Here is a 24,816-nt window from a genome sequence, read left to right on the forward strand (position 1 = left end):
GTACAGAGGTACCTCGAGTTACAGATGCTTCGGGTTACAAACTCCGCTAACCAGGAAGTGGTTGCTCCAGGTTAATAACTTTGCCCCAGGATAAGACCAGAAATCTCATGCCAGCAGCGCAGCGGCAGCAGGAGGCCCCATTAATGAAAACATGCCTCAGGTTAAGAACCGTTTCAGATTAAGAACAGACCTGAACCCGAGGTACCACTGTAGTTGCTTTGATATTGTTTGTATGTTTCATTTAGGCCTATCCGTGTATTGTTTTACAAGTGAATTACAAAAAAAAACCAAGTCAACTCACATAAAATGGTCATTTTCTTTGCTGAAACCTTTTATTAAGAAATAATATTGGATTTTCTGTGAAAGAATTCATTACAAGGTGAAGCGCATGAGGAATTGAATGGGGGGGGTGAAGAGAGGTGGAAAGAAGAGCCAATTTGTGTGTGGCAGGGGGCGCAATCTGGGTGGTTCTGCCAAGGGCCCAAGATCACCTCGCTGCAGCTATGCTTTGTGGCTTTAAAGAAACTCTGTGCGTCCTGAGTGTCAGCCAAGGGCTGGATCTCTTGAGCTTCTTTGATCCACCAGCTGTTCTTTAGTTCTCTGGTTCTTCTTTGAGCCTCAGCCTAAGCGCTGGCATTGGTTTTTTCCTTAGTGGCCCCACTCTGACCCTCTTGCTACCTGACATGACCCCAGGCATCCTGGCTTGGACTGGAGGAGAAGAAGAGTGAGGCAGGAATGCCTGGCCAACTCCGGGGTAAGAGGCTCAAAGAGAGGCAGCGGTGGTGCAGTGGTTAGAGGGTCGGACTGGGATCTGGGAGAGACGAGGGTTCAAACCCACCAACTCGGCCCTGAAGCTCCCACTGGCTGACCTGGGGGCCAGTCCGTGTCTTCTCCTTGCAAGGTTGTTGTGGGGATTAAACAAGGAGAGGGCGGAACCATGTGGGCCACCTTGAGTTCATGAACAGAAATAAACAAGAAGAGCTCTCACCTGAGCCTCGTGAACAAAGCTCATCATCTGTCATGAGGTGAATTTCTCCCAGTTATATATCTGCAGGGATAGTCAGTGGGCAAGGGATGCACACACAGGCATGGGGGGGGGAGAGATGGGACAGGGGGGAGGGACACACAGTAGAGAAAACTGTGGGATGTAACATAAACAGTCAAGTACAACACTTCCTGGTTGCCCAGAGTGGACACGCAGGGGAGTGTTACTCCAGCCAGAAGAACTTCCTGTCCCACCTGGTCTGGAGCATCCTCCCACTGCGTGTGACCCTGGCAGACCCCATAACAGGGCTGGTCACGCAGCCATCTTCCTTTCTTCTTCGCTTTATTCCATCTTGATGTCTTTTGCTGTCTGCTGGCTCTCAGCCAGCAGTACATGGGCTCAATCCCCATATGGGATGAACTCTCTTCTGTAACTACAAGCTAAAGTCTTCCTTCAGGGAACCAACTGTGAACTGAATGTGAGTAAACCTCTTATCATTACTTTTAAAGAAGACTGTTGTGTCATTATTCTTTTTAAGAGGGAACAAAGGAACAAACCCAATCTGCAGAAGCCAGATTAGATTGCTTAAGTAAAGAGATTCTAGCGATTCTAGCAACTAGTTCCCTGCAGTATACAGGGGAATATACTCTGCTACTGACTCACTAGCGTGAGAGAGGGGAAGCATACTACTAAATCAATATATCCTCTCCTACTATCCACAACCTTCCCACAAAATGAAGTTTCCCCTGGGCATCACTAGGCAAACTGGGGAGGCATCAAAGGGGTTGCCTCCCGTCCCTTGGAGTCACCTGGTCTGAAAACACCCACCCACTTGTCTTGAAAGGTTTTCGTGTATCCCTTATTATGGCTCCTTTGGTTCCCTCTTTTTGTAATTTTGTCTGTCTCTTCACGCATAGTTGAGCAAGGTTTGAACTGCGGAAAGAGAGCGCACAAAAAAGGAGGAGGAAGGCTTGCTAATTCTGCTGCAGTTATTTTATTTCATAATGTGCATGCATGGCTTGGTTGTTTTTTTTAAAAAAAACGCCTCAAAGCAGCTTACAAAAAGATAAGAAAACTGAGAAAAATGTACAACAGTACTTTAAAACATACAAAAGTTAAAATACTCCAACAGGTTAAAATCCACCTCGATTCTCTACGCTTCTGGGTCGGCTTGTCTGAGCAGAAGGTTTTTCGCCGGCGCCGAAAGGAGCACAGGAAAGGCTGCCTGCTTGACGTGAATGGTCTCAGGGGTCGAGGCGCCTGCAGAGACTGCTGGGGTGGGGCTGGCCCCCTCCCAGAGCTAAGCGAGTAAGAGGAGCGGCGTCGCGCAGACAGAGCTGCCCAGCAGGGTCTCCTTTGATGCGGCCCCTCCTCACACGACGGTGCTGGCGCTGCGGTCGCTGGGGTCGCTGCGGTCCTCCGTGGTGGCGGCGCACGTGTCTTGCGTCCCCGCGTGGCCGTCGGCCAAGGAGTGTCCGAGCGCGGACTCCTCGCTGAAGACGTTGCGTAGGAGCGCCTTGACGGAGCGGCGCATCTTGCTCTGGAAGTCGTGGCCGGCGAGGACGTAGATGACCGGGTTGATGCAGCTGTTGACGTAGGCCAAGCACACGATCAGGGGGTCCGCCTGGTTCACGGAGTCGCTGAGCCAGCTTTTGGGGGGCTGGGAGGCCTGGATGAGGCCGGCCACGTGGTAGGGCCCCCAGCAGACGAAGAAGCCCACCACCACCACCAGGACCACCTTGAGAGTCTTCTGCGAGCGCTGCCCGAAACGGGAGCTGCGCACCCGGCGCAGGAGCAGCCCGTAGCACGCGCAGATGACCACCAGCGGGAGCGCGAAGGCCAGCGCGAAGCGCGTGGTAGCCACGGAGACCTCGGCCACGCGGGGACCTCCGGGGAAAGCGGCGTAGTTGGTGCTGCACAGGCTCTTCTTGAATTGCGTGACGAGGCTGCGGGAGAAGAAGGTGGGCGCCGTGAGCGCCAGCGCCAGCAGCCAGGCCAGGGCGCAAGAGCCCCAGGCCAGGCGCACCGAGCGGTGGTTCTGGCACCAGACGGGCCTCAGCACCAGGCAGCAGCGGTCGATGCTGATGAGGACCAGCAGGTTGACGCTGGCGAACATGTTGAGGATGATGAGCGACGGGAAGAGCTTGCAGGCGAAGTCGCCCAGCGCCCAGTGGTGGTCGGAGGGGAGCGGCGCGGCCAGGAAGGGCAGCGCCAGGCAGCAGAGCAGGTCGGCCACGGCCAGGTTGAGGAACCAGGTGGTGTTGACGGTGCGCCGCATCTGGAAGCCCACCACCCAGACCACCGCGCCGTTGCCCAGCACGCCCACCACGAACACCAGCACGTAGACGGTCAGCGCCACCCACAGGAGGGGGCTCAGGCCCGACTCCTCAAACACCAGGGGGCCCGCGTCGGAGGGGTCCGGGTCGGAATCATTGTACTCCGAGTAGAAGTCGCTGAGGTCGGTCATCCCTGAGCCGCGGGGAGTCCTGCGGGGGGAGACAGGAGGGAGAGAGGAGTCAGGGCCAGAGGCGGGAGTGTCTCTAGCCTAGGCAAGGCCCGGCCTCTTGGAAATCATGGAACTGTAGAAGTGAAAGGGACCCCCAGTGGCCATCCAGTCCAACCCCCTACAATGCAGGAATCGCAGCTGAAGAACCACAGAATCCTAGATTGGGGGATCCCAGTGTCATCTAGTCCGTCCCGTCCCCCCCGCAATGCACCAGCCTGGTCCCCAAAAGGTTACCTTTGCGCACACGAACATCTACAGAGCGAGAGAACATTTGCCCAAAGCTCTGATTATGCAAGTAGCCCTAAATTTTGTTTGTTTGTTTTCCCCAGGCTGGTACTCAAGGCTGTTCACACAAGTAAAATCAACCACAGATTAATAGACCAGCGTTGCTTTCCTAGGAACGGAGTTTCAACGTTTGGGAACAGCTCCCGGCTGCAGCCGCCAAGGAGTTTTTAAACAATCAGTTTGTATTAGTTGTCTATTGCAGAGTTAATTACACAACACATTTGAGAGCCATTCTACGCCCAAACAGAGAGGGGGGGGGGATCTTGCAAATTTTACTCGTGAAGCTTCGGGACGCAATGATACAACATAAACTGAAGAGACTAGAAGGCAGCAGAGGTCAGATGACCATCTTTTGGGGTTTCTGCGAGTCAAGCTCTGGGCGGAGGGTCGGATTTGGGAGCGGGGAACGGATGGACAAAAACGACACCCTGGAGGAGCCCGAACCCGTTTGGACTCCGCGGTCTTATTCTCTGGCAAATTCTGATATGAAGTTGATTGAAGCATAACAGCTGGTTTCTTCCGGGACCGCTGGGCTCCTATAACTCAAGAATTGCTTCCAGTCTGTCTGTCCGGGTGTGAACAGCAAGAGAGACCCCACCCGCGTTGCCTTTTTGCCCGCAAACCAGACATGCCGCCCGCAAATTAAGCCTTGTTCTCTTCCCCGCCAAGGCAACGCCCGGAGCTGCCTCCTTCCTCCCAGTCCAAGCCCCCCATCCTCGCCCTCCAGCCCCGCTTCGCCCCGAAGGTCCCAGAGCCACCAGCTGGACGGAGGCGGCTCAGGAAAATCCTCGCGCGCAGGAAAGAAGGAAGAGCGATTTTGCTCCCGTCTGGAGGCGCCTCCCCAGAAACGTCAAGTGCAGCGGGAAGGAAGGACTAGCAGGGTGGGGAGGGAGGGGGGCTGCCATTAAGGGCTCCTGGGATTTCACAGACGTTGTCCCCGGCTGGAGAAGCCTCGCGGCTGCACAGAAAGATGGGGAGCCCCAGTTCCTGGAGCGAGGCGCGGCTCGTTTGGAAAGCTGTGAGCTGCTGGAGACCAGGAGAGGTCGCCCAGAAGGGGGGCGGAGAGGGCGGGGGTCCCGAGTGTGCCAAGGATGCCAAGCGCAGGCTGGGGAGGTGCAAGTCTGCCCTGGAATCCCTCTCGCATTCTCTCCTCCAGGGGGCAGGCGCGTTAATCCCCACGACAACCCCGCGAGGCCGGCCAGGCTGAGAATTAGAGACCCAGGGTGTAGATTTTTTTGATTTAAAAAATATTCCAATATTAGTCGTATTGCACCTTTGGCTAGAGGGTATCAGGCTTGCTTTTGCGTGGCTGCATTCTATGCCTCCTTCCGCAGAAGCCAGATGGGACCCTTTGGCAGGTGCCAATAAGCTGCGCTACGAGGAATGGAGCCTCCGTGTCACAACTTCCACTCTTCCTCCGAGCTTCCTTCCTCCGCCCTTCCTCTCTCTTCCCGGCTTCTTCCCCTTTTGCCCCCTCCCTCCCTCCCTCCCTCCTCTGCCAGCCCCCAACCCAGCCGGGCCCTCCTGGCTCCCCCTGTTCCCATGCGCCCTAGAGCCTGCGAGACGCTCCCATTACCGAAGGGCAGGTGGGGAGGGGGCAGAGAAGCGGGGCGCGGGGCGAAGTCGCCTTTGCCGGGGCTGCATTGCCCAATCTGTTCTTGCAGCAGAAGCAGAATCGTGTGACCCGGAGGCAGGCGGGCAGGAGAAGAGAGCAGGGTCTTCTCGGGGCTTTGGCAGCCTACTAGATGGGGGGGCGGCAACCTGGGACCCTGCAATTGTGGCACGCCGGCAGCTCCTTTCATCTTCATCAGCATCAGCATCATCATCCCCTGCAGGACCCCATTCCTCCCAAGAAACGCCCAAAGGCATCAGACATAAAGGGGGTGAGAAGCACCCAAACCCAGCTGGGGAGGGAGGGGCAGCGGCTCGCTTCCCCCCCCCCCGCATTGCGATACAACCTGTTTTGGGGGGTTCACTAGGGTAGGGGGGCAGCAGCTCCTGGCCTGACAAGGGAGCGCGTCGCGAACTATCCGGAGCCAAATCACTCCCAATAGGTCCTTTGGGGGGGGGGAATAGCACCAGGTGCAAAAACAGAGCGGGGTGCAGCAGCGGGAGCCCCTCCGCTAAACACGCCTCTCCCAGGCCCCCCCCACACGGCAGACTGCCACCTCTGCCCTCTGCTTGCGCGCAGGAGCCCTTCGCCAGCACCGCTCAGATCCGAGGCAGCTCTGCCCGCTTCCCTTTGGGGTGACCGGGTTTGGGGGGCCGATCTCCCCCACACTCACCCTGCGGAGCAAGAACCAGGCAGCCGCTCCCTCTCTCCTGCTTCTGGGGCGGCTGCTGACCGGCTCCCTCCCCGTTTATAGCGCCAGAAAGAGGAAGTCGGGGTCTGGTTTAGGAAATTTGCTAAATTTCGCTCGCTGCCTCCGTTTCTCTCCCCGACGAGCCTTCAGACGACGCCCGGGCGCTGCGCCTCCATCTGCTGTTCCGGCGCCAGTCCTCGTTCCGGATCTTTATAGGGACTTCCAGGACGGGGCGGGGGGGGGGCAGATAGCGGTTCCCTTGGGGGGGGGCGGTGGAATTACCTTGGGGGGGGGGGCGCCGGAAGCGGCAGCGATTCTCCGAAAAGAGCGTCTTCGAAAAGCTGTTCTCACAAGCTTATCTCTTCCGTTACGCGATTTCCATCAAAGTTTCAATTGATGGCGAAGGGTCTGCAAGCCAAGCCTTATGAGGAAAGGCTGAGGCAGTTGGGGAAGTTCAGCTTGGAAAAGGGGAGAAATGATAGCCATCTTCAAAGATCCCAAGGCCTGGAAGAGGGAGCAAGCTCGTTTTCTCCTGCTCCAGAGGGGAGGACTCGAACCCATGGCTTCAAGCTACAAGGAAGGAGATGCCGATTCAACACCAGGAAGAACTTTCCGATGGGACACTGGTGGCCTCTCCTTCCGTGGAGGTTTTTAAGCAGAGGCTGGGTGGCCAATCTGTCAGGGTGCTTTAGCTGAGATTCCTGCAAGAGAGGGTTGGACTAGATGGCCCTTGGGATCCCTTCCGACTCTACGCTTCTATGAATTAATTGCTGCTGATTAGCCTTCTACTGTGCTATTACCTCCCTTAGTGGGTCAGGAGAGGGGGGCTTGGAGGGGTCGCCCACCTGTAGCAAGAACCTCCATGCTCAGATCCACTCTACCAGTGCAAAGCAGCTAAAGGGGGGGGGCAAGGACAAGTTGCCTCCAGACCCACAGCTGGGTGGGCTTCCTCCAGGCACCTTCCAGCCCCTCTCAAGGGGAAAATAGGGGGCTGGACCTTGCAGAGTGGCCAGCGAGCCCAGAGCCATACTTGGGGAGATTCTCACCCTACATTTTCCTGCCCAAGAGATGCAGTTGCAGCTATTTAAAAACATGGCACGTTGAATCCAGCCCAAGGCATCTGGCGACACCCCCACCCCACCCCCTGGAGAGGAAGACCCCTCCTCCTGAGAAAACACCCCCCCCCCCCAGATTCACTCTAGCAAGGGAGGACAAGGCAGAAAGTCGAGGGAAAGGCTTTATTGACAGGAAAGCCTTTCATTTGCACATGATATGGGGCAGCCCCACAGACAGCCCTCACCCCAGCAGAGGGGGCAGCCCCTCCCAACACAAGGAGCTGCTGCTGCTGCCACCGCTCCCCCCTCCCAGACTGGGGGCCTTGCTCTCCCCACCCTCAGAGCCCCCCAATCCTGGGAACGGCATAAAAGAGCGATGCACAGAAGGGGGATGATGACGGCAGGGACTGCAAGGGGCGCAAAGCAAAGTCCCCCCACCCTTGAAAAATGTGCCTCATCTGGCAGGGGTCAGCAACAGCCTCACATGCAGTTGGGGGGCACTTTCCCCACCTGCCAGGTGACTTGCGTGAACAGCAGCAAAAGGCATTGGGGCAGGATGGGGCGGGGGCTGGTGTCCCCCCACTCGTATTGGAGGCTGTGCAAAGGAGTGGTCCAAGCAGGCAGATTACAGGGGGGGCTGCAGATCCCACCCCCTCCATGGAGGAAGCTGCTCTGGCTCCGAACTCTCAGGACTTGCCCCACAACCCGGGGTGAACAGAGCGACAGGGAACGTCCTCCTGGACCTCAGGCCTCCTCCGTCTGCTCCTGGGGGGGCGGGAGGGAAAGAAAATCAGTCACAAGTAGGGGGGGAGGACAGGTCCCACCTGAGACCCCCCCCCCGACATGCACACACACACACACACACCTGGGCGCAGGTGAGCCAGGCAGAGAAGGGGCGAGCCAGTGGAGAGGAAGAGACCCGTTTTTAAAAAAATAACCAGCCCCCCATTTGGTGTTTCTTGACTCTTGCCTTGAAATTCAACACACATTTTAGTCTCGCTGGGAGTTTGGGCTTTGTTTTGATCTGGACCCAAAACAAGCAAGCCCCCGCCAAAAGTGAATAATGAAATAATCACGGTACGAGAGCCTTCTTCAAATATCTGAAAGGCTGAAAATGGAGCGAGCTGCTCCAGAAGGGAGAACTCGAACCCGTGGCTTCCAAGGGCAAGGAGGGAGATTCCGACTAAATATCAGGAAGGGAACATTCCAAGAGTCAGAGGCATCCGAGAGGAGAAGGGGCTCCCTGGGAAGGCGGTGGGCTCTCCTTCCTTGGAGGTTTTTAAGCAGGGCTCGGACACCAACCTGCCAGGGATTATTTCTCTGCGACTGGGGCTGGGCAAGATGGACTTTGGGCGCCTTCCAAGGCCGCAATTCTACGAACCGGGGGCAAAAACTCCAGAAGAATGATCAAGAGCCATTGAAGGCTCTCCATCCCCTGTGGGAGGGGAAGGTCTTTGCGGGAAATTTTCTGAAGAGCAAGCCCTGCCCTCTGCTCTTGCCAAAGCCAAATCCTCTTGAAATTCAGGTACAAGGAAGGTGCGGGAGGGAGAGACAATGGCCACTTCCTCTTCCCAGGTAAAAAAGGATTATCATTAATTCTGTTGGGAGCCACCCAGAGCGGCTGGGGAAACCCAGTCACGTGGGTGGGGTACAAATAATAAATTATTATTATTATTATTATTATTATTATTATTATTATTATTAACATTATCCTCCTGCAGGCTAATAAAGATGACCTGAATGGGCTTGTCTTGCAGTGCCCTGCTTTCCCAGCAGAGGGCAGCATCCCCCCTTTCAACGCACAGCTGAAGAAACACGGAACTGCAGGGCTGGGTGGGACACCGGGGGGTCATCCAGCCCAACCCCCACAATGCAGGAACTGCAACTGAGGAGAGGGACGTCCCGTCAGGCCCAAGGCAACTGCCTGCCCTTTCCCAAACATGCAGCAGCATCCCTTTGCTCTCTCTCCCCCGCCAAAAAAGAAACTCCTACTGGAGGGGGTCTCCCCTCTGAGACAGAGAACCTGGGGGGGGGGCTGCATGCACAGAAGAGGAGAAAAGCCCAGAGAGAAAGAGAAAAGGTTTAATGCGGTAAACGGAAGCAGAGAAACAGACAAGGACTTTCCCCAACTGGCAGCTAGACGTATTTCCTGCCCCCCCCCAAAGAACAGCCGGCAGGATCAGGCCCTTGGCCCAGCAGGCAGCCCTCGCAGTGGCTAATTCCCCATAGAGATAGACTGCCCCTGGAGCTGGAGGTTCCACTACCACATCAGAAGATCCTGGCTGCCGGATCTGGACCAGCCTCCTGTTCTCCTAGTGGCCAATCAGATGCCCCAATGGGAAACCTGCGGGCAGGATCTGACCACGAGAGCAACACTCACCCTTCCTGGGGCTTCCGGCAACGGGTCTCCAGAAGCAGTGCTCAGGGTGGATTTGATGTAAATCAAATCGATTTAAATCACAATATAAATCACTAGTCAGTAAGACTTGATTTAAATCATTTTTTTTTACAGAAAGACTCGTTCTTGCTGGTATAATCTTAATATTTACAACCAGATTTCACTTTTGGAATAATAAATTTCCAGAGTGGTTTTTACAGTTATATCAAAAATTCCTGATTTGGTTCTACTATTAGAAATACGTAGACAGATAATTATGAAATTCTGGTGAGGTTTCATAAGTTAACTGTTGATATTTGGACAACTTTTCTGCTCTACTTGATTGGAAGGAGAAAAAATAATCATTTCCTTAATAACAATTTATTTAACTAAAACAATAACATTATAGCATGTTTATCCATGTTTATTAACCGATGTGGCTAATATGTTTTTTTTTAAAAAAACAACTTAGACTGAGTTTTAGCGCCCATGAAAAACTTAAAACAAATCCTTATTTCCTGATGAATCTTTGGACTATAATGGAACTTAAATAGAAAACTACCTTTAGAAAGATTTTCCCTCCCAAAGCATTTTATTTTAAAAATCCAATTTAAATTTTTAAAAATCCTATTTATTTATTTTTTAAAAGAAATCATTGATTTTTATCCACCCTGGCATTACTCCTGACTGTGGGGAGCAGAGCGTAAGAGCCACGGGGGCTGGCAGCCAGCAATACCCGTCTCCCCCCACTTCCCACAAGGCCAAGGCTGCCATGCTTCCATGCCAACACTAAAAGGTTGGCGGAGATCTGAATTTGGAAGGGGGTTGGACTAAATGACCCCTGGGTATCCATGCCAACTCTACAATTCTCTGATTCTATGAAGCTGCTCAGAGTGCTTGGGATGCACCAAGCCCCCCCCCAAATTACTGGGCTTTTGGCCAGCCCCCCCTTTTTCCAAGTGTCAGGGTAGGATCTGGAAAACCAAAGTTCAAATCCCTCCCCCCCCCCCGCTAGGAAGCTGATGGGGTGTGTCTTTGGTCCAGTCGCTGCCTCTGGCCCAGCCCACTTCACAGGGTCGTCGGGGGGGGGGATTAAATGGGGGGGGGAGGAGAACGCACCTCCAGCTCCTTGGAGAAAAAGGCAAGGAATAAGTTAATAGAAATAAATGTGATCCCTGAATGTGGCTTCCTATTTGTGTGTCTGAAGAATCTACTCCCCGCCTCTCCCTGCTCTGAATAATTGCACAACTTTTTCCGTGGGGGGAAGTGGCTGGGATTCCACCAGGGAAAGGCTGGGGGAATTCCTACAGAGACTCTCCAGCCTCCTTCCCTTCCGCCCTTCTTTCCCAGAATTGGACCCCAACTCACTCCCAACAGCTCTGGCCATCCTCTTTGCACCTGTGGGCTGGGGCGGGGGAACGAATGAATGAACGAACAAACAAATAAATAAATAAATATTATTATTATTTCTATCCCGCCCATTTGGCTGGGTTTCCCCAGCCACTCTGGGCGGCTTCCGACAAAATATTAAAATATTGTAGTCTGTCAAACATTAAAAGCTTCCCTAAATAGGGCTGCCTTCAGATGTCTTCTAGAGGGGAAAACTCTCCTCTCTCTTGGGACATTGGGGGGGGGGCTGCCCTGATCCCTGCATTCCTGGCCCAGCAGAAAGGCAGCTGCGCCCATTTCGCAGGCCAGTTGAATGTTGCCACGGAGGAGAAGGAGCAGGAGCAAAATCCTCCTCGTTTGAAGGGGAAATGCTTATAATATTTTATTCTCTTGTTTATTATGACGTTTTAAATGTGCATTTTGTATTTGACTTCCTTTAGCATTTTTAAAAAAAAAAAAGTTTAAGATTTTTTTTTGGTTAACTTTGTTTGCGTCAAATATGCACAGTACAGTCATACTTCGGGTTAAAGTTGCTTCAGGTTGAGCATTTTCGGGTTGCGCTCCATGGCGACCTGGAAGTAACGGAACTTGTCACTTCCAGGTTTTGCCGCTCGCACATGCGCAGACGCCCAAAATGATGTCATGCGCATGCGCAGAAGTGGCAAATCGTGACCTGCGCACGTGCAGACGCAGGTTGTGTTCTGCTCTGGATGCAAATGGGGCTCCAGAACGGATCCCGTTCACATCCAGAGGTACCACTGGATTCTGTATCTGACCTCCTTTGCAGTATTTTGAAATCTTTAAAGATAATATTTTAGTTTTCTGTTAGTTATGTTGCTTTGACTGCATACTCTATACAGTGGTACCTCGGGTTAAGAACTTAATTTGTTCTGGAGGTCCGTTCTTAACCTGAAACTGTTCTTAACCTGAAGCACCACTTTAGCTAATGGGGCCTCCTGCTGCCGCCGCGCGATTTCTGTTCTCACCCTGAAGCAAAGTTCTAAACCTGAGGTACTATTTCTGAGTTAGCGGAGTCTGTAACCTGAAGCGCATGTAACCCGAGGTACCACTGTATTTGACTTCCTTTGGAAATGTTTGATTCTGGATTGTTTCATTGACGTTTCAATATGATGCAAACCACTTTGAGACCCTGAAACCCCAGAGAGCCGCTGCTGCCAGGAAGTGGGGCAAAGGGGTCAGGCCGGCCATGCAGAAAGGAGGACAGGCGCATGCAAGGGGCGAGAAGAGGGAGCAGCCAGGAGGTGGCGCCGCAGAGCCAGTGCAGGAAGACAGAGAGGTCCTCGCGCCCCATGCCAGGGCCACCCCGCAGGGAGGGCGCCCGCTAGAGCCCGCTGGGGGGCAGCTTACAGAAACGCACCCGCTGGAAACCGGTGATCTCCACCGCGCCAGATGCAGCCGCTGGGTCCTGCTCCATGGCAGCGCCTGGGGGGGGGGGAAGAGAGAAGAAAGAGGGTTTCAGTCCCTGAAGGAGAGCCAGGTCTGGCAGAGGGGGGGCTGGGGGGTCTTCCCTTGCCCCTCGCAGCACCTGGCTCTCCAGGCTCCTGGGCAGCCTCTCCTCCTCCGGGGGCCACGACGTCCAGGTCCTCCTCTTCCTTCTCCTCTCTCGCCACAGCTGGGGGGGCCGCTATGGGGCCAGGAGGGGCCGCCCCTTCCGCTTGAGGGGAGCCCTGCTCAGCTGGAGGGTCTGGGGGCTTTGTCCCTGCAGAAAGAGAAGGAAGATGATATAGCTGCACAAGGTGGAAGGGGGGGGGAGAGAGAGGATTTCCCACCCCCCTCAGTTAATTTATGCGCTGGGAGGACCCAAACCGAGTTCTGACCAGGGTGGATAAAAAACAATGATTTAAAAACAAAAGAAAAAAATCTGATCTTTTAAATTTAAATTTGATTTTTTAAAATTTTAATTGGATTTTTAAAATAAAATGCTTCTGGAGGAAAAAAATCTTTCTAAAGATAGTTTTCTATTGAAGTTCCATTCTAGTCCAAAGGCTATTCAATAGGAAATAAGGATTTGTTTTAAGTTTTTCATGTGTGCTAAAACTTGGGCTAAGTTGTTTTTTTTAAAAAGTTAAACCACATCGGTTAACAAATATGGATACATATGCTATAATGTTACTGCTTTAGTTACATAAATTGTTTACATTGTTATTAAGGAAATGATAATCTTTCTCCTTCCAGGCAAGTACAGTAGAAAAGTTGTTGATATAAACAGTTAACTTATGAAACCTCACAACAATTTCATAATTATCTATCAAGGTATTTCTAATAATAGAAGCAAATCAGCCATTTTTGATATAACTGTAAAAACTACGCTGAACATTTATGATTCCAAAAAGGAAACCTTCCTCTGGTTGTAAATGTTAACATTAGACCAGCAAGAAGAAGTCTTTCTGTAAAAAAAATGATTTAAATCAAGTTGTACTGACTAGAGATTTAAATTGAGTCTTACTGACTCAAATTGTCATTTAAATGGTTTAAATCAAATCCACCCTGGTTCTGACCCATGGGAACAGCAGCACTCGGGACCCAGGACCCGTGAAACGGACTCCCCACCCCCCCACCCCGCTTGGCTCCTCACCTGCTCTGGGGGGCGGCCCCTCCCCAGGGGCAGCCAGGGGGTTCTTGGGGGGGTTTGCCCGGGGCGAGCTGAGCTCCATCTCCTCTCCCCAGTCGGAGACGGGGCAGTAGCCCTCGGCCGGCGAGAAGGGGGTGAGCGGCTTCCCCTCTGCGCTGGGGGTCTCTGCCTGGGGGGCAGGCATGGTCAGAGAGAGCTGCCCGTTTCGCCCCGGGGGGCGGGGGGTCAAGCCAGGCCCTTCCTCCTCCTCCGGCTGGCTGCCGCTGCCTTCGGCCTCCTCTTCTTCTCCCTCGCTGACGTCCTCCCACTGGTCTTCCTCCTCCTCCTCTTCCTCCTTCTCCCCGGCGCTGGGGGAGGCGGGGGCCCCCGCCTGCGGAAGAAGGAGGACAAGGCGGGGTCAGCGGGCGAAGGCCGGGCGCTTCAAAGAACCACACAAGAGAGGCACGGAAGGCAGGACCCGAACTCATAGCTTCAAATTTGTAAAGCACGGCATTGTAGAGCTGGAAAGGGACCCCCAGAGGTCATCCATTCCAACCCCCTACAATGCAGGAAGCTTCACTAAAGCATTCAGGGCAGAAATGGCAAGATTCTGACTCAACGTTAGAAAGAACTTTCTGAGGATAAACAGCTGATGGCGGTGGAAGGGGAAACCCAGCCAGATGCGCAGGTACAAATAGTAAATTATTATTATTTTATTATTACTATTGGACTCTTTCCTTCCTCGGAGGCTTTTAAGTGGAGGTCGGACGGCCATCAGCCACGGATGCTTCAGCTGAGACTCCTGCCTTGCAGAGGGTGGACTAGATGGCACCTTGGGGTCCCTCCCAGCCCCGACAGCCTATCATTCCCTGGTCCTATGCTGCTTAGTGGCAGCGACTACGATCGAGAGATGTCCTTCTCGCTTTAGCACAGTGGTTCTCCAAGTACGCGGCAGGAAGAGTCGAGGGCAAGCAGAGAAACATTTAAGCGTTTCAGTGCAATGCAGTCTACAGTCCTACCTAGGAAGTCGAACAGAATCCGTTCCGAAAGTCCATTCAACTTCCAAAACGTTCAGAAACCAAAGCGCGGCTTCTGATTCGGGAACTAAGCTGTTCGGAAACCAAGGTATGACTATATACTATAAAATCAATTTTTTGTATTTGCAAGACATGGATAGCCATTTTTTCAAAATGCATCAAGTGATATTATTATTATTATTATTATTATTATTATTATTATTATTATTATTATTAATCTGAGGACAATTCCAGTTGTCTTTCCTGATGTATTTCTTCTTAAAAGGTTGGTGTGGCACAATCGTGGAACGTTCAGCGCCAACCTTGTGGATATGAGCACTGCAAATGTATTGCGGGGGGTCAGACTGTTAGAATTCCTGCTCCACAATTGCAGTCATGGGATTGTTGTCTTCCACATGACGGTGTATGTTTTGACTCACAGAGTGGGAAGTGCTGGAGACAGGATGTTTGTGTTCCTGTGTTCCCTGAAGTGGGACTATTGTCCTTTGTTCTTTTTCTCTTTGCTGTCTGATGCTAGAGAGAGAGGGAGCCACGTTGCAGTGCTCCCTGTGTGTTTAGATGTAAATAAAGTAGATTAGCCAAAATGCTGAGTCGCTGAGAGTCTGTCACGCATGCTGCGCAAACTCTGCAGATCCCTAAGTGTGCCGGTGTCAGTTGGCACCAGTCACTGTGATGTTCGGGATGAAGAAAGATTGTGAAGCTCCTGAACGATCGATCAGGAGGGAGAAAACATGCTAGTCGGGCATGTGTCTCTGCCAGGGTCCTACTCGAGTGTAGGCTGAGCTCCTGACACAGACTAGATGGCACTTGGAACCCCAAATCCAGAATTCTATAGTTCTTCAGCTGTGATTCTTGCCTGGCGGGGGGGTGGGGGCTGGACTAGATGACACCCTGGGTGCCCCTCCAAACTCTTAAGATTCCTTCAGATTCTTATTCTGAAAGGGGGGCCCAGAGAAAAGAGTTTGAGACCCACTCTTTAGGGGAAGCCGATGAAAGACCAAGACCCCACCCCCCAAAAAACCCCTCCCCTCCCGTCTGACCTGCTGGGCGGCAGCCCTGCCTGCCTCCTCCTGCTCTGGGGCTCGATCCGCTGCCGGCGCTGGCTGCTCCTCCTGCTCCTCCCAGCGATCGTCATGCATGCTGGCAGGAGAGAGACCCGCAGTTAAGACTCGCCCCGACGGAGGTGCCAGCCCCCACCCCCCAGGGGGAGAATCAGGGGGTCGGGGGTCTGCCCCACTGATCTCCGCAGAGGCCAGCCTCACCTGTAGGGCTTGGGGGGTCCCGCTCCCCCTCCTCCTCGCCTGCCTCCTCCTCCGCGGCCGCGGCCCTTCCTGCGTCGCTCCGGCTGCGGCTCGGCCAGGAACTGCCCAAAAGTGGGGGGCTTGGGGGGCCGCCTGGGCTCATCTGTGGGGAAGAGAAAGGGAGGAAGGAATCAGGCAGGCAGGAGGGCAGCCAAGGAGGGCTGCCTCCAAAAAGCTGGTTATTTTTTTCTCTGGCCAACAAATGGTTAAAGAACGGCAGTCTCTGATTGGCCGTGGTTCCAGAAGGGAGGGTTTAAAAGGAGAGGCTTTGGAGAGAGAGAGGTGGGTGAGGAGTCAGGCTGAAATATAAAGTGTAAAGGTAAAGGGACCCCTGACCATTAGGTCCAGTCGTGGCCGACTCTGGGGTTGCGGCGCTCATCCCGCTTTATTGGCCGAGGGAGCCGGCGTACAGCTTCCGGGTCATGTGGCCAGCAGGACTAAGCCGCTTCTGGCAAACCAGAGCAGCACATGGAAATGCCATTTACCTTCCCGCCAGAGCGATACCTACCGTATTTTTTGCTCTATAAGACTCACTTTTTCCCTCCTAAAAAGTAAGGGGAAATGTGTGTGCGTCTTATGGAGCGAATGCAGGCTGCGCAGCTATCCCAGAAGCCAGATCCCTCTTGCTGTTCTGGCTTCTGAGATTCAGAATATTTTTGTTTTCCTCCTCCCAAAACTAGGTGCATCTTATGGTCTGGTGCGTCTTATAGAGCGAAAAATACGGTATTTATCTACTTGTACTTTGACGTGCTTTCGAACTGCTAGGTTGGCAGGATATATATAAAGTGTGATTTACCAAAAATCAGGGGTCAGCAAGGCTTACTGAGCATGGACCGGATCACTCCTGCGGAGATTCTCCATTGGCCAGACCAGGGCAGCACCAGAAATCACTTCTGCGCATGCCCAGACGCCAGAAATTGCACACAGAAGTGGTTTCCGGCACCGCAAACATGAGCAGACGCGATTTCCAGCATCTAGGCTTGTGCAGAAGTGATTTCCGGAGCCGCGGAAGGGAGTCCCGTGCCGTGCTGCAGCGGTTTAGTGCAGCGTGCAGGGACTTGCCGAGCAGATGGCTCGGTTCGGGGATGGCTCATGGGCCACTTCCGGCCCATGGGCCTAAGGTTGCCGACCTCTGCCATAAATAAAGAGGTCTTAAAAGGATTAAGGGACACGGGAGAGGAAGTTTCCCTCATACACTCCAAGCTGGTACAAAAAGAGATGGCCTAACAGTCCAAGCTTCAAAATGCCAGTTTTCAAAATGAGGCAAGTAAAATATTTCGGTCCCAAGGGGTGGAAATATACAACCTGATTGGAGCAAGGCAAAGGTCCTTCAAGAGGGGCCTAGACCCTCCACAAAAAGAGAAATAAGAGCTTTTCTGAGGGGAGTGGGATCTTGTCCTCCATTTATTCCTCCTTTTAGCCCCCATGCTGCTCCTTGACATGACTGGGTGAAGAAAGACCAGCCAGCCTCCAATGAGCTAAAAGGAAAGCAAGAAAAGGAAGGGGAAGGAAACACCTGTCCTGAAGAAGAGCGGACTGTCCAGCGAGTCCTTGAGGAGGCAGAGGGGAAAAGGGGGGGCCCAGGGAGGAGCTCTGAAAAGGGGCCAACCACTATAAATCAGGCTTAATCTAGGTACATTTTTCCTATTGAGTTCCTATCACCACTGTATACCATACTTTTCGCCCCATAAGACGCGCCTGACCATAAGATGCACCTAGTTTTTAGAGGAGGAAAACAAGAAAAAAATATTCTGAACGAAACAGTGGATGTTTGATTTTTGTGGTTCATGCTGTGGCCACAGACATGTGATCTGACAGTGAGTTTGGAGTAGCCCAATGCAAAAATCCTGAGGATCCATGTGTAACCACGTTTTTGTACCATTGTGGCCCCATGAAACAGTGGGTGTGTGATTTTTTTTGGTGCAGGCTGCAGCCATGGACATGCTATGTGATCTGATGGTGAATTTGGGGTGACCCATTGCAAAAATCCTGAGGATCCATGGGCTTTTACCTCCCCCCTCCCAGGCAGCCTCCTTTATCTCTAGAGTCCCTTATCTCCCTCCCAATCGCTTGCCGATCAGCTGCTTCCTTTCAGCACTCCCTTCCCTCTTGTTTGCCTTAATGTCTTTTCCTTAACTGGAGCAGTTTTTTGCTCCTCCTCTTCTCCTAATTCCTCTCCTCATTGCTTAAGGCAGCCTCCTTTATCGCTAGCGTCCCTTATCTCCCTCCCGATCGCTTGCCAAACAGTGGCTTTGTTTCAACACTCCCTTCCCTCTTTCAAAAAAACCAAAACCATGATCTGCTTTTTGCCCCTGGGCAATTCGGCTCCAGGGACCATGCATTTGCTCCATAAGACGCACAGACATTTCCCCTTACTTCTTAGAAAGAAAAAAGTGCGTCTTATGGAGCAAAAAATACGGTGTTTCCTGCTCACGGCACAACTAATCATGCGGGGGGGGGAGCGGCGCTGCAGAAAATGAGCTGCTTGGCAGGTGCGCAACTCCCCAACGCGGTTGCATCCGTCGCATGCTCCCACCCGCAGTGGCGTGGGGGGAGCGGCTGCTCACTCTGTCAACCCCCAAGAATGGAACTGCTGGGCCGATGGTGAGCGTGCCGAGAGGGAGGGCTCTGGGTGCCCACTCTGGCGCACGTGCCGTGGGTTCACCACCACTGCCATAGACTATTACTGAAGCCGCCTCAGGAGCAGGATTTGTGAAAGGAGTGGGAGGTAAGTGAAGGAAGGTTTTCCCAGCAGTGATGTATGGAAGCGAGAGCTGGACCATCAAGAAGGCTGATCGCCGAAGAATGGATGCTTTTGAATTCTGGTGCTGGAGGAGACTCTTGAGAGTCCCAAGGACTGCAAGAAGATCAAACCTCTCCATTCTGAAGGAAATCAGCCCTGAGTCCTCAATGGAAGGACAGATCCTGAAGCTGAGGCTCCAAGACTTTGGCCACCTCATGAGAAGAGAAGACTCCCTGGAAAAGACCCTGATGCTGGGGAAGATGGAGGGCACAAGGAGAAGGGGACGACAGAGGAAGAGATGGTTGGACAGTGTTCTCGAAGCTCCCAGCATGAGGGAGGCAGTGGAAGACAGGAGGGCCTGGCGTGCTCTGGTCCAGGGGGTCACCAAGAGGCGGACACAACTAAACGACTCAACAAACTGAAGGAAAGTGCCATCTGAGAAAGGAACCGAACTAGAAAGCCAAAATCCCTCAAAACAACTTGAAGTGAACTAGTGTATCAGTATATATTGAAGTGAGAGTGGGCACATCAGCGTGAGTGGTGAGTGAGACACCTGAGCTCGCCGCAGGGGTCTGCGCCCAGGAGCCCACCCAGAGGGTCTCCCCAAAGCCCCTTCAAAATTCCTCCTTACCATGCCTGCCGCCGCTTGGACCGCTGGGCTTGGCACTCTCTTTAAACCTGGGAAAGGGAAAGCAGAACGGTGAGGAGAATCAGCCAGGGGTTGAGCTGGATGACCCTTGGGGGTCCCAATTCTACAATTCTGTGATTCTAGAAGGCTGATCAGACCCCTTAGAAGGCACAAAACCCCTCCAAAAAGGGGCTTCTGCCCAGCCCAGCCCCCCACTTCCAAGTGGAGATGGCCAGGAATCCCCTTTGCCTTCTGCAATGTTTCATGATTTTATAAACTGCTTTGAAGTTTTGTTTTTTAAATCTAATTTTATGAAACAGGTAAGTAAAGGGCCCCCCTCCCCCTGCATTCCCTGCTCTGCAAGTGAGTGGGTCCCAGGGTCACCCAGGCATGAGTCTGATCTGCCCCCCACCTGCCAGACCAGGATTCCCCCCTCCCAGGAAAGCCCCAAGGCCCCCCACCTCCTCCTCCCGTGCCCCCTGCCCCCCGACTTACGCGGCCTCCATCTTCTGGGCGTCCCACTCGCGGCGCCACTCCCCCGTGGGCTGGCGGTGCCTGGCCAGGCGCTCCTGGTCAATCTGCTCCCGCTCCTGCTTCCACCGGACGTACTCTGCGCGCTCCCGGCCCGTCATGGAGAGCGTCATGTCCAAGGGGGACGCAACCGGAACCCCCCGGCGCCGGGCGCCACCGCGACCCTGCCAGGGAGAGCCAGTTCTCAAGCAGAGGTCGGACCCCTGCGCTGCCCGGGGGTGGGCTGGATGACCCCTGGGGGACCCACTCTAAAGATCTAGGATTCTAGACGGAGGGAGGGAGGTCAGGTGCCAAGGGCAAAGAGGAGGCGACAGGTGGAGGGAACCCCTTGCTGCAAGGATACAGCCCCCAAAACCAGGAGAGCTGCAAAGGGGGCTCTGGGGCAGCGAGGTCAATGAAGGGAGGGGCCCCACAGACGGCCAGGGGGCCACACGGCACACCCACATCCCTGGGGCAGAAACACATCCTCTCCACCTGCCGGCAGCTCCTTTCCTTCTGGGATGGTGTTCCGTATAGTGGAACCTTGGTTCTCAAAATTAATCCGTTCCAGGAGTCCGCTTGACTCCCAGAACCGTTCGAAAACCAAGGCTCAGCTTCTGATTGGCTGCAGGAGCTTCCTGCACTCAAGCAGAAGCCGCGCCAGACATTCAACCTCTGAAAAACGTTCGAAAACCAGAACACTTACCATATTTTTCCATGTATAAGACCCCTCCATGTATAAGATGCCCCCTATTTTGGGGGGCTCCAAATTGAGAAAATGGTGGGAGATTGTATCAGCGTATAAGATGACCCACAATTTTGAGCGTATTTTTTCAATAAAAAAAAACCTAGTCTTATACACAGAAAAGTATGGTACGTCCAGGTGTTCGGCATTTGGGAGCCAAAGCATACGAGAACCAAGTTACAACTGTTCATAGTATGCTTAGCGTTAAGACTTATTACGTACAAGTTATGGCAAGTTTAAGGTAAGTCTGCTGCAAGTGGATTTCTTACGGCCAGGACCAATCCTGAATGTACAGGATTTGTGCCCTTTCTGCAAAGCTCTGCTGGCTGAAACGCCACAGCCTCTGGTCTATTTTGGGGGGATCCCGCAACGTGTTTAAGTTGTTACTCTGCCAAGCCCACTGGAATCTACCCTGGATCAACGGCAGAATTGGGCCACGTACCGGGGGCGACCACTGCTTGCCCTGCTCCATGCCCGTCTTGACCTTCTCGAAGTCGGCGCCCCCCCAGTTGCGGACATGGCGCCGGCTGCCCTCCCGCCGGTCAGTCTCGGCAAAGGCGCCGCTGCGCCGTGGGTCGTCCAGGAAGTTCCGGATGGGATTCTTCTCCTGGGCACCGTCCTGCTGGGAGAAGGGAGGGGGAGACCCCCAGGTCCAGGCCAGACCAGAGACTCTTGCCCCATACAGACCCCACCTCCTGGCAGCACAAGCCCCCTCCTTCCCCCCCCAGACTCACCCGCTGGCTGCGTTCGTACTCCGCAATCTTTTCCATCTCCTCATTCATCTTCTCAATGTTTTGCCGGCGACGCTCTTCCCATTCCTGCCCAAAAAGAGGGGCTCAGAGGGGGGGTCTGGTCTCCCCGCTTCCCGCCCCCCTCCCTAGGCCTGAGACCCCTCACCTTGGACCTCCTGTCGGGCCCGGCGTCGCCAGCGGGGACCCCCCGGCCCCTCGCCCTCTGTCCGCGGGCCCCTCGCCCTCCTCCCCGCCTGCTGGCTCCTGGGCCGTCCGGGCCGGCCCCTTCCCATCGAGGCTGCTCCGGGGGTCCCTCAGCTCGGGGGGAGCGGGGGCCTGGGTAGGGGGCGCCTCGGACGGAGCCCCGGGGGGCGGCTGGGCCGGGGCGGAAGGGCTTCCTGTCGCTGCTGACCAGGCGCTTCTCCTGCAGGGAGACGGAAGTGGGAAAAGGGTGAGGGAGGAGTCCCCGTTGCCCCCCTCCCCACCCACGCCCCCCACCCTTCTGCCTCTCCCCCCCCACAGCACCCACCTCTGGGGACAGCAAGACCTTCACTGTCAGGCTGGGGGCGTCCAGCTCCCCCCGCCGGCGTTCTGGGCCCTCCCCCTCCGCAGAGCGGGGGTGGCGATGATGGACCCCCGTCACGGCAATGCCCTCCTGCTCAGCCTTCTTGCGGTCTTCTTCTATCTCCTGGGGGGCCGAGAGAAAAGTGCATCAGGTGGGGAGGCAGGCAGCCCACCCCCCAAGAAATCACAGGCCTCTCAGGGGACCCCCCCCCAGATGCATCTTCGGAGCAATCAATTCCAGCGGCAGAGAAGGAGAGTCTATGGGGAAGGGGCTGCCTAGGAAGGCAGTGGCCTCTCCTTCCTGCCAGGGGGTCTTGCACTGTGTTCACTGCAGGGGGTTGGGCTAGATGACCTCTGGATCCCTCCATGATCTTGGAAGGTGGTGGACGCCTTGGAGCAGAGGGGCCCTGGCCCCCGTCCCCAGGGATTCTTGAGGCGCGACTGCTGTGCAATGTGAGAGATATTATTTTCTTGGGCTCCATGATCACTGCAGATGGTGACAGCAGCCACGAAATTAAAAGACGCCTGCTTCTTGGGAGAAAAGCAATGGCAAACCTAGACAGCATCTTAAAAAGCAGAGACATCACCTGGCCAACAAAGGCCCGTATAGTTAAAACTATGGTTTTCCGAGTACAGTGGTACCTCGGGTTATAATTCGTTCCGGAGGTCCATTCTTAACCTGAAATTGTTCTTAATCTGAAGCACCACTTTAGCTAATGGGGCCTCCTGCTGCCGCCGCGCATTTTCTGTTCTCATCCTGAAGCAAAGTTCTTAACCTGAGGTAATATTTCTGGGTTAGTGGAGTCTGTAACCTGAAGCGTCTGTAACCCGAGGTACCACTGTAGTGATGTATGGAAGTGAGAGCTGGACCATAAAGAAGGCTGATCGCCGAAGAACTGATGCTTTTGAAATCTGGTGCTGGAGGAGACTCTGGAGAGTCCCATGGACTGCAAGAAGATCAAACCTCTCCATTCTGAAGGAAATCAGCCCTGAGTGCTCACTGGAAGGACAGATCCTGAAGCTGAGGCTCCAAGACTTTGGCCACCTCATGAGAAGAAGAGGCTCCCTGGAAAAGACCCTGATGTTGGGAAAGATGGAGGGCACAAGGAGAAGGGGACGACAGGGGACGAGATGGTGGGACAGTGTTCTCGAAGCTACCAGCATGAGTTTGACCAAACTGCGGGAGGCAGTGGAAGGCAGGAGGGCCTGGCGTGCTCTGGTCCAGGGGGTCACGAAGAGGCGGACACCACTAAACAAGAACAGCAGCTGTTCCATGGCAGGGGGTTCGGCTAGAGGACCCCTGGGTGCTCCTTCCAGCTCTGCCTGCCTGGCCGCCCCTGGCAAGGTCACCGAAGCAAAGGCGCCCGGGCCTCGCTAAGCCGCTTAGCCGGACGACGCCTCTTCCTCCGCCCGGCTTAGCCGCCCGAGGGACTCTGCGCACGTGCAGAGCGCCAGGCTCCCCGCCCGCCCCTGAATCCGGATCCCGCGGCCGCGTCTCACCTGGTAGCGCTTGATGAGCGCCTGGTTCTTGCGCCGCAGGGCCTCGATCCGCTTGTCCAGCTCGGCGTCTTTCTCCTCCTTCGACTTCAGGTCCAAGGAAGCGGACTGGGGGGGGGGGGGAGAAGGAGAGATCAGGGGCGCCCCCGGACCCGGAGCGGGCGCCCCCTCGGGCAGGACCAGCGACGCGGAGGCGCCCCCGGCCCGGGACAGGCGCCGGTCCGGCCCGCAGGAGCCTCGGCGGCGAAGGCGCCGCTCCCCCCCCCCCCGCCGCCCTTCCTCCCCTTACCATGGCGCCCGAAGGGGCGTCCGGAGACGCCGCGTCCGGAGAAGGGACCCAGGCGTCCGGGGAACCCAGGCGTCCGGGCGCTGCCTCCCTCGCCGCCCTCCCCCACCGGAGACGCGGAACCTCGTCCGCTCCGCCCTCCCGCCCCACGTGGGTCCCTCTTCCGCTTCCTTCCCACCGGCGGGGGGGGGAGGGGCTGGTCACGTGGCTCCCGCCCCACCCCCATTCCCGGGACGGGCGGCTGCGCAGAAGGGCGCGCAGGCTGCGCCGCGCATCTTCCCGTGCGCGCGATCCTCCGCGTCCCCTGCGCCCAGGCTCGGAGCGGCTGGTGGGGGGCGGAGAGGGGAGCCCCGCGGCGAGATTGGGGGGCGGCAGGCGCTGCGTCCGGGCGAGGAGCTTCTCCCTCGGAGCCGCGATCCTGGGACCGGCGCCCGTCCGTCCATCGTGGGCGGATCGGGCGCAGAACAATGGCCCGGGGCAGCCTCGGTGGCCTCGCAACCCGACAATAGGAGAGTCGGAGTGGGACCCCGGGGGTCATCCATCCCAACCCCCTGCAAGGCAGGAACCTCAGACTGGGGCGCATCCGAAACCTCCGCGGATGGAGAGTCCGAGGGAGTCGGGGGGGGGGAGGAGAGCAGCAGGGCTCCTCCATTGCACCAGTTTCACACCAGAACTGGGCAAACTGGCCGTTGTGGGGACAGCCCTTCCGCACTTTCTGCCAGAGTTTTTGCTTTGATTCATTGTAATTGTTCGTGTATTTATTACATTTAAATACCGCCCGTCACCCGAAGGTCACAGGGTGGCTGTCAACATAATAACATAATAACAAGAAACAATGAGCCGCCCCCTCCCCAGTCACATTTAAGAGGCCCTAGATGGTTTAATCCAGTGGTGGCCAAACTCGGCCCTCCAGCTGCTTGGGGACTACAACTCCCATCATCCCCAGCTAACAGGACCAGTGGTCAGGGATGATGGGAACTGTAGTCCCCAAACAGCTGGAGGGCCGAGTTTGGCCACCACTGGTTAATCAGATTTTCCTCTTCCCTCCCAGTCCCTTTTTCCTTGTATGCTGTTGTTTCTTTGTGTGGTTGCGCTTTAGATTGTAAGCCCACAATTCAGGGACCATCTTGTTTTGGCTGCATTTTTAACTGCCCTGGAAGCTTTTTCGGCTGAAAAGGAGCAGGGGACAAATGCTCTCAATAATAAGTGTGAGAATAACTTAATTCATCCGAAGTTTGGGGAGGGAGCATGGGGACAAATAAAGGAGCCAGTGGCTCTCAGAGGAGAATCCCAGGACAAAGA

At 54.7% G+C, this 24,816-nt stretch overlaps 2 protein-coding genes across 3 annotated transcripts; both read right to left on the reverse strand.

Annotated features, from left to right (window-relative positions):
• Positions 1-1,963: 1,963 nt before the first annotated feature.
• C5AR1 (complement C5a receptor 1) lies at positions 1,964-6,192 on the reverse strand. The gene is made up of 2 exons (XM_083627717.1): positions 6,062-6,192; positions 1,964-3,471 (listed from the first exon to the last, which is right to left on the reverse strand). The coding sequence occupies exon 2, from the start codon at positions 3,450-3,452 to the stop codon at positions 2,358-2,360; it is 1,095 nt and encodes a 364-aa protein (XP_083483843.1). The 5' UTR covers positions 3,453-3,471; positions 6,062-6,192; the 3' UTR covers positions 1,964-2,357.
• Positions 6,193-7,303: 1,111 nt separating this feature from the next.
• On the reverse strand, positions 7,304-23,645 carry CCDC9 (coiled-coil domain containing 9). Of its 2 annotated transcripts, none has more exons than XM_083627280.1 (14): positions 23,518-23,645; positions 23,232-23,336; positions 21,697-21,855; positions 21,334-21,591; positions 21,171-21,254; positions 20,879-21,055; positions 19,677-19,876; positions 19,185-19,231; positions 15,772-15,913; positions 15,550-15,649; positions 13,497-13,863; positions 12,447-12,620; positions 12,279-12,343; positions 7,304-7,899 (listed from the first exon to the last, which is right to left on the reverse strand). In XM_083627280.1, exons 1-14 carry the CDS (start codon positions 23,518-23,520, stop codon positions 7,879-7,881), a joined length of 1,902 nt encoding a protein of 633 aa, XP_083483406.1. In that variant the 5' UTR covers positions 23,521-23,645; the 3' UTR covers positions 7,304-7,878. The 2 variants fall into 2 exon arrangements, with proteins under 2 accessions (XP_083483406.1, XP_083483405.1); XM_083627279.1 differs by having other exon boundaries at positions 20,879-21,058.
• Between the last annotated feature and the right edge of the window lie 1,171 nt (positions 23,646-24,816).

The sequence above is a fragment of the Podarcis filfolensis genome (genome assembly GCF_964270895.1).
Source record: "Podarcis filfolensis genome assembly, chromosome: 8".
Classification (NCBI taxonomy): domain Eukaryota; kingdom Metazoa; phylum Chordata; class Lepidosauria; order Squamata; family Lacertidae; genus Podarcis; species Podarcis filfolensis.